Genomic DNA, 8,628 nt, shown 5'->3' with positions numbered 1-8,628 from the left:
AACAACGCGGCTTATTACATCGGTATTCTTGAAACCATTTCAAATCCTAATACTCATAGCAAGACAACCGGCCGGCCTCCCTCCCTCGTAAGCTATTCCAGCAATCCCTTGAGTGATTCACATTTCCCTGTTTTTATCTCCCCTGCTCTGTTTGACTTTAATGAATCTAAAAAGATAGAGTTTGCTGATTTTGGCTGCGGATTCGGTGGGCTTCTAATTAGCCTTGCAACACTCTTCCCTTAAGATCGGGATGGAGCTCGAGGGACAAAGAGACAGAGTATGTGAAGGAAATAATAATTCCACTATTTGTTTTGTTGGTTCTTATCAAAGACTACGGAGATACTATAAATCAAATCCAATCACAATAACCATGAACATAAATCATAAAGATATAGCTTACTGATTTCATGCATAAAAATAAATATATATTCATAGCAGTGGCATGACAAAGGAACTTGGGAGTGATGACTTAATAAGAAAAGTAGTTGTGATGTCTAACTTTAAGGGGGATCGATTGTGTTCTATATCAATTGTGTAAACTTACGCAATTAGTGTAGACTTTGAAGACCAAATAATAACTCTTCTGAAATACTTAATCTTTTGAAATAAGTACTTTTGGTTTATATATATGGATGACCTTCTAAAAACTTTTAAAGTTATTATTTCTAATGCGTTATATATTTTTTTTCAATTTTTTTTTTATTTTTGATGCTTTAAGTACTTCCAACAAATTATTTCAATATGGAATTGGAATCCCATAAAATTTTTAGGCGTTTTAGAGCCTTTAAATTATTCAAATGGGCATAACAAAGCTTACCGTAAATCATGCTTTTAATGCGGTATTCCATTTTAGTAGTATTATTAATTAATAATTATTATAAATGAAACGGCTACGATGTCGATACTGATCGCTGTTGCTGCGAAATTGAGTAGGTCAGGTCAGCCCAACTAAATGGAATATTGACGGACCACTTTTTATGACTTTATTTAACCATTATCTTTTACTAGTATTATTTTTTGTCTGGCTCATGGACGGTTGATATTCAGAAGAGAAGACATTTTTAACTACTCTCTTCATTTATTTAACAATAAACTATCTGCATGGTATCTGATCTTTTACTTTCGCACTAAATGGTATCTGATATTTGTTTTAAATCATTTTTGATACCTGATCCAATTTTCATCCTAAAATACCCTCTAAACAAATTCATTTTTCTATTTATGTCATAAATGATATTTTGGACGAACTAGTACCAAAAGTGATATTATAATATATTCTCTCATTCTCCTCACTCTTTATACTAGTATTATTAATCAATATTAATATTATTATTTTGATGTTATAAATTAATAATTAATTTATTTTTTAATATCATTTAAATATACTTAATCATAATTATAGTTATAATTATATTTAAATATTATAATAATATTATTCTTATAATAGTAAAAACTAGTAGTAATTAATAAATAATAATAATTATTTTATATTAAATTAATAACTAATCAATATAGTCTTAATCAAAATTTTAAATTGTGAATTGTATTCATAATGATAAAGAGTTCAATATTTTTAGTTAGGCGTTTCAACCCTAAAATGAGTATAAATAATTTAATTAAATATATATAATTGATTTAATTACTTTAAATAATTAATTTATTAGGTGTTTTGTTATTGATTTATATTATGAATGCAATTAGATGTATGTATAAAACACTAAAAAGAAAGAAGGAAAAGAAGATAAAAGAAAAAAGAAGAAACATAAACTAAGGAGAAAAAAGAAAGAAGAAAGGAAGATAAAATACTAAAAAGAAAGAAGAAAATGAAGAAAAAAGAAAGAAGAATAAACTAAAGAAGAAAAAAGAAATAAGAAAGGAAGAAAAAAAAATCAGTGATTTTATTTAATTGAAATTTCTAAAAATATCCTCCATAAGAAAATAATCACATATTTGGTATCTAGAATTATTTTTGTCATGGGTATAAAAAATGATATAAAATAAAGATTAGGTACCTGCGAAGTTGAAAGGTGAGATATTAGTTCACTCTTTATCTATTTTTTTTTATAATTTGTCATATATAATTGCACGCCCATTCATAAAGTTGCGGTCCAACAGGGACACGAATATGAGCATATTCCGATTTCCGATGTAGAAAAGGTTGGAACCATGAATGAAACATGCATCTTCCCCTAGATACGAATATCCCTAGTGCAACCTATCAATTTTTTTGTTTCGTTATTATTTTCACATGCTAATTTAATACTTATGATAGGCATTGATTCTTTTTATCCCATGATTTAGGTGCTATATGACATGGACTAAATTTTTTTATGATTGGCTAAGCAGTTGTATTAAAGAAAAGTACTACAAATTTCGTGGATATTTTTTAAATAAAACATTGTTTGTTTACCAGGAAATTGAGTCTATGAATCACACCACTTGCATAAAACTCATGTATCTCCTAAGAAAACAATAATTAAATCAATGCAAGATAAAATTTTATAAAACGATCGAAACTCTGTTAACTTGCATAGGTTACCGTCGTTTTAGTTACTGTACAATATACACACGTGTTTGGTTCCGATTTTTTTTAATGAATAAATGAATTTAAAAGGCTATGGAGAATTCGAACCTGAACCATTTGACCTTAAATATTAACCTCTCTACCGCTTGGTCAACTAACAAATAATTCAATGTCTCTCACTGAGTACTAACGGCAGAGGTTCAATATCTTGATTCTTGCAATTTAGAAATTATAATTATCTTTGCATACGTGTTGTATATGTGTGCTTGGGTGGTGCAATTTTAAGCATGCAAAATTGAAAAGAGAACGTGTCAATTCGTTTAATTTGAAAGTGATGTAAAATCAGACAGGCCCGACCAACCATATGGTAGAAATTTTGGTAGTGTAGGTTAATCGACACTTCTAGAGAAAAATAATGGTTCACTGACGTTCTTTAATATGTGCTAGTACTTACTACATAATACAATTGATGAATTTAGTTGTAATATTAATCGTCTCTTTCAAACAATTGAAAATATCAACAACTCATTTCGTAAGCAGGATGGGATAGAGCGTGTTTTGTACTTGTAGTATTACTATATGCTTTATCAATCATACTTTGTGCAAAAAAAAAAAAATACTCCATCCGTCCCACTCTTACAATAGGAGTCACTCTTATTGTGGGCGCGAATTTTAGAAAGGTAAAGAATAGTAGATTGGAAAAGTTATTGAAATATGAGACTCACATTTTTATATTGGTTTTATAATAAAATATGACTGAAGTGAGTTAGTGGAAGAATGTGTGACCTACTTATCATTTATGATAAAAAATGAAGTGTGACTCTTATTATGGGAGAGACCAAAATGGCAAAGTGTGACTCTTATTGTGGGACGAAATGAGTAGTTCCCTTTAACCTTTTGGTCCACTTGTCAAAATTAATTTACTTTTATTTTTGAACACATTTTCACATATAATATTCCCTCTGTCCCACAATAATTGTCACTCTTATTGAGGGCACGAGTTTTAAGAAATGTAAAGAAAAGTTTGGTTGGAAAAATTAGTGGAATGTGGAACCCACTTTTTTATATTGGTTTTATAATAAAATGTGAGTAAAGTGAATAGTGGAATGTGAGACCTACCTACCATTTATGGTAAAAATGAAGTGTGACAATTATTGTGGGACGGGCTAAAATGGAAAAGAGTGACAATTATTGTGGAACGGAGGGAGTACATTACTAAAATAATGTTGGTCTCATTATCAATAATACTATTTCAACAATGTTTTCAGTTTTTCTCTTATTTCACTTATTTTATATTAAAATCTTTGATATTCTTAAAATATCAATTTTTAGATACGAATGAAGTACTATTTAGTAATACTCTACTATGTTATATGTCCACCCATTAGCACATGCATTAAGGCAAAAAGAAAGATGTTATGAAACAAATTTTGAGATTATATTATGTTGACAAAGGTTTAGCAATGCCATTAGGTTATAAAAGGATGTTATGAAACAGATTTTAAGATTATATATGTTTGACAAAAATATGAGAATGAAATTTTTTTCAATTAATAAAGTCAAGAAAGAGGAAAACTAATGCATCACAATAATGCATCAATCTTGTTTTCTCAATTATATATTGAATTGACACATTAAATAATGGCTTATTGAAATGGGAGACACGGGTAGCATCACTACGACAAGTCGACAATCGATAAAAATTATACACAATCAATAATTATATTAATGGTTTGTTTCACTCTACACTGCCGTCACATAAATGTGGAGTACAATATTTTTGGACTTTTCGTTTCAATTAAACAAATCAAAATAATTTTAAAAATTGTATTTTTATAAAAATCAGTGTATTCGTTATCAACTAAATTAAAATACATACTGCGATCACCCACCCCAAACAACCTACTCGGGTTCAGAGTGATTGAAAGAAGAAGATTTCTGTTAATCAGTGATTTCTACTGCTCATTTATCTGATCTCATTTTCTATGGGTTGGAGTCGCAAAGGAAAGGGCTGCAGCCGTTTCCGTGGACTGCGGATGACAAGCTCTCTTCAGCTCATCATACCTCTCCACATCAAAATTCAGCGACTTGAAGAGGCGCTTCTGCTTGGCACCGAACCTGCTCTGGAAGAACCCCTCGAATGAGGGCTCTTTCGACGTTCTCAGGAAGAAGGCATACCCTCCCATGAAATACATCGATGTCACATAGAAACAGATTGGCTCCATCACATCCCACGATAGTTCCCAGAACGTTAGGCGCATGAAGGCCGCTGTCTGAACAACAAGGTAGCCTAACCCGACCCAGAGCTCCCTACAAACATACGACTCTGCTTTCCTATCGATCACTGCCTTCTGCTTCTCCAGTTCTTCCAGCTCCTTCATTCTTGGATCGTCTGGTTTTGGGGCTAGAGGCATTAGTCCTTGGATTGCTCTCACCACCTGTGTCAAAACACAATTGTACAAAAATTTGTTTTACTACTATGATTCTTTAAGTTCTGATTTATCTTTGAATCAAACACAAGATTTAACATAAGACCCCCCTTGACTCCCATCCTAAGTTTTGACAAGAATTTTGGCATCACATCAACTTAAAGTTGAGGGAATATACATCACCCTATTCACCTCTAAACTTCTAGTGTTTCCATTTCTTGAAAAGGACTAGTAATAATTATAGAGGGGAAACACAATGTATAGAAAATCAAAACTCCTCCACAATAATGGGAAGTCCTTTTCACCCCCTTCCTTTACTCCACCAAAATTTTCAAATCAAGACCTCTAACGCAATGAAAAAACCAATCCCTTAACACAAACTTATCAATCGAGAGACTTTTTTTTTAATTCTGGCAAAAGCCAAGATATTTTTTTTGAAGAGAGGTGATGCTCTTTGAATAGATTCTTCCATGATCAGAGATCCACTCTCTAATAAAAGTTCACCACCATGTTTTGTGCGAAAACATTGTTTCGATTTCCTGTGGAAGAAGACATGGAAAACCAGCACACAACGAAAAAAGCTAATTAGTTCTCGGCAGTCTCCAGATCAAAACTTAGGCTAACGACTGAATCAGTAAATCAGAACCAATTACCGGCACATTTCGACTTCTGACCTGATTCTACAGCTCTAATCTATGATTAACTCATAAATATGCCATAATCCTTTCACAATTACTATGCACAAATTGAAAACAAATTAGGGATTGGGGAGGGAGCGCCAACCTGCTCAGGCCTGAGGAACACGACGCTTCCGAAGACAATCACGCTCCCAGATTCATCGAGTATTTTGGCGAATTCGTGCCCTAATTCCGGACTGGAGCACGCCTTAGCACAAATCTCCAGAAATTCTGGATGCGACACGCAATCCTTGTCCATCTGCCTCAATTTCGACTTCACCGTTTCAAGCTGCGACAGCCTGAGAATCTTCCTCGCGTCCATCACCGTCATAGTATCCTCCCGCGACTCCTCCGTCGCCTGCGGCGGGCGGAGGCCGTCGAGCCTGATCCGTTCTCTGGAAATGTCCATCTCGCGGAGCTTCTCCAGAAGCTTCTCGCCAGTCGGGAGGAACCGTGCCGCAGACGTCGTCGGCGCCGCCGCCGATTGGCGGTGGAGATATCGCCGGAATATACCGTCATCTCCGGGATCGGGGGCGGGCGACGTCTGATGACTCAGAGCAGCCGATTTAACGGCGGTGCGAGGTAAGGAAGTGCGGCAATTGGTGAGCGCCGTGTTCGTCATCCTCGACATGGTGAGGAGGCGCTGAGAGATAATTCTGTTGAACGCCATTGATGAATCAATAATTCAAGAGAGAGGGAAATGGCTGAATAACGTTTGATAGAATATGCGCATGGTTTGTTGAGCCTCGTTGGACCGACGCTATTTATAGCCCCCCATCTAATAATACGCCAGCAAAATCATCCAAAAACAGCCCAAATAATATTTTTTTTCCCGTAAATAAATTTCCGATTTTATATTTTTCATTAAAAAAAAAGGAGCGAGTAAATAAATGTGCGTTGAATTAGAATGTTAATCACGTTTAATTAGAAAGTAGAAAAAGAATAAAGGAGACGTGGTTGGATAACCATAAATAGAAAAGAGAAACGACGCAAACGTGTCGCCACATAATATAGAGATTTCATTTGTGAGGGAGAAACAGCAAACTTTTACGGGTAGGCGGAAGGAAGGGTTCAAACCTACACCAAATGAGTATTATCCATTCAATAACCTACACCAGTTCCAGCCTGTTTGAATCTGGCAATTTATTTTTAATAAATTGTGAATATTTAATCATTAATGTGCTTACTCTAATTAGTTTTAATACTATTTCAAAATCAATCTCATTTTTTATTTTTGAGTAAAAAATACCTATATTTAATTTTTCAAATTTTGTGGAAAAAGAGGCTAATATAGAAAAAATTCTTTTAAGTTTGAGTTAGTATAAATAGGTAGAGTAAAATTATATTTGATGTGACATTTAATTACACTAAAATGAATTTAAGTTTAATATATAGAAAAAATGTATATCATGTATTTACCTTCTCACAGGAGGAAATATATCATTTCAAACAGTAACAAACTCAAAAGAAAAAATGTAATATAACGAAAGGTAAATTATTTTCAAAAATAAAAAGTATTAGTACACGATGCATTAATACCTTCTCAAATACCTCTCACTTGATGATTGATTTTTATAAAAAAAAAGCTAAGGCAAATATAGTAGTTATAAGATTTTACCTCTCCAATGAAGATGCATAGATATATTTTTTAAATGAGAAAATGTATAATATCTTCTTAAATACATTTCTCCTTGAAGAATGATTTTTCAGAAGATAAATATAGAGTTATAAGACTTACCACTCCCTATGGAGATATTCACAATTTAGTATAAATATTATATTCACTATTATTAGTTTTACTTTCATTTCTTTTGTCCAACTATTCAAAAAAAAGTTTGCTCATATTAATTTAATTTAAATAAGTAAAAAAATAATAACCAGCCGAGATTGAGTCTTTTTATTATAATTTGTTTTAGCTTGCAAGAGTAGTTTAATGCAATGAGATTAAGACATCATATTATTTGTAAATTTAATCAATAAAATATTATACATTCACTATTTTCCTTTTTCTCATTTTATGTGATACCATCCAAGATAAAATTTTCAGTAAATAAATCAAATGTATAATTATATAATGATATTTTTCAAATGTTAGTAGCTTATTGTAATTTTCATAGATATAGTTACTCTATTTCGTAAATCAATAACTTTTGTTTTTATGTCATTTACAAATTAGTTTCACAACCAAAAATTTTTGAATGTCTAGAGATATTTTTATGTCCATTAAGGATGCTAATTTGTGTTTCAAAATAGACAACATACACTATAAAAAAACATCTTCAATCTTGGTGTCCGGCGCAAACAATAGCGTCTCTGAAAAGTAAAGATTTAAGGTTTAGTGGACAATTATGTACTCAATTTTTGCTCCCTCAATTTTGTCTAATTTTTTAAAAATTTTAACATAATATCTCTAATTTTTTGTCCTTGTAAGATAAGTTATCGTAATTTTTGTGTTCTTGTAAGATAAGGTGATGTAATGTTAAAGCAAATAATTCTATTTTCTAGTGATGTTAATTAGCTTCAAATAATATTAGTATATTAAAACATTAATTAATTATTATTATGAATTAGGCTAAAGTAATTTCATAATATAGTATTGAATTCTATGTTTTTTAAAATCAAAATTCCTTTATTGTCAATTTTTCAGAAAAATGTTTCAGATTTGGAAGCTACTCATATCAGAGCCAGGTTTCGATCCTGGGACCTGTGGGTTATGGGCCCACCACGCTTCCGCTGCGCCACTCTGATTTTGATGTTATTTTTCGACCGTGTTAAGTAGTTATACAAAATAACAATAAAATCTTATTAATTTATGTTGGTTTTAGTATTATAAGGATGTTGAATTTGCTTCCAAGATATTCCTTTTTCACTAATTACACAATGATAATTATAAGGTTAATGTTTGGTGTTTGATAGACTGGAGTATTGGAACCATTGAAATCTTAGCCGTGATGAAAGAGTTTAAACATGGTATACTCTTTTTTTGTTTTTGTGTCGG

At 32.1% G+C, this 8,628-nt stretch overlaps 1 protein-coding gene and 1 non-coding gene across 2 annotated transcripts; both read right to left on the bottom strand.

Annotated features, from left to right (window-relative positions):
• Positions 1 to 4,337: 4,337 nt before the first annotated feature.
• LOC121805350 (calcium uniporter protein 2, mitochondrial-like) lies at positions 4,338 to 6,364 on the bottom strand. The gene is made up of 2 exons (XM_042205160.1): positions 5,737 to 6,364; positions 4,338 to 4,962 (listed from the first exon to the last, which is right to left on the bottom strand). Exons 1-2 carry the CDS (start codon positions 6,298 to 6,300, stop codon positions 4,501 to 4,503), a joined length of 1,026 nt encoding a protein of 341 aa, XP_042061094.1. The 5' UTR covers positions 6,301 to 6,364; the 3' UTR covers positions 4,338 to 4,500.
• Positions 6,365 to 8,306: 1,942 nt separating this feature from the next.
• On the bottom strand, positions 8,307 to 8,378 carry TRNAM-CAU. Its single transcript has one exon. It is a non-coding gene; the product is annotated as a tRNA-Met (tRNA).
• Positions 8,379 to 8,628: the final 250 nt, after the last annotated feature.

The sequence above is a fragment of the Salvia splendens genome, chromosome 5 (genome assembly GCF_004379255.2).
Source record: "Salvia splendens isolate huo1 chromosome 5, SspV2, whole genome shotgun sequence".
NCBI lineage: Eukaryota > Viridiplantae > Streptophyta > Magnoliopsida > Lamiales > Lamiaceae > Salvia > Salvia splendens.
Note: the sequence above shows the minus strand (reverse complement) of the source record. Positions and strands in the feature narration are given on the sequence as shown.

Excerpts from the sequence above, each read along its gene's own strand:
- LOC121805350 (XM_042205160.1), bottom strand. The coding sequence starts at position 6,300 with ATGGCGTTCAACAGAATTATCTCTCAGCGCCTCCTCACCATGTCGAGG. Across the intron at positions 4,963-5,736 it reads TGTTCCTCAGGCCTGAGCAG|GTGGTGAGAGCAATCCAAGG; the intron begins GTTGGCGCTCCC and ends GTTTTGACACAG.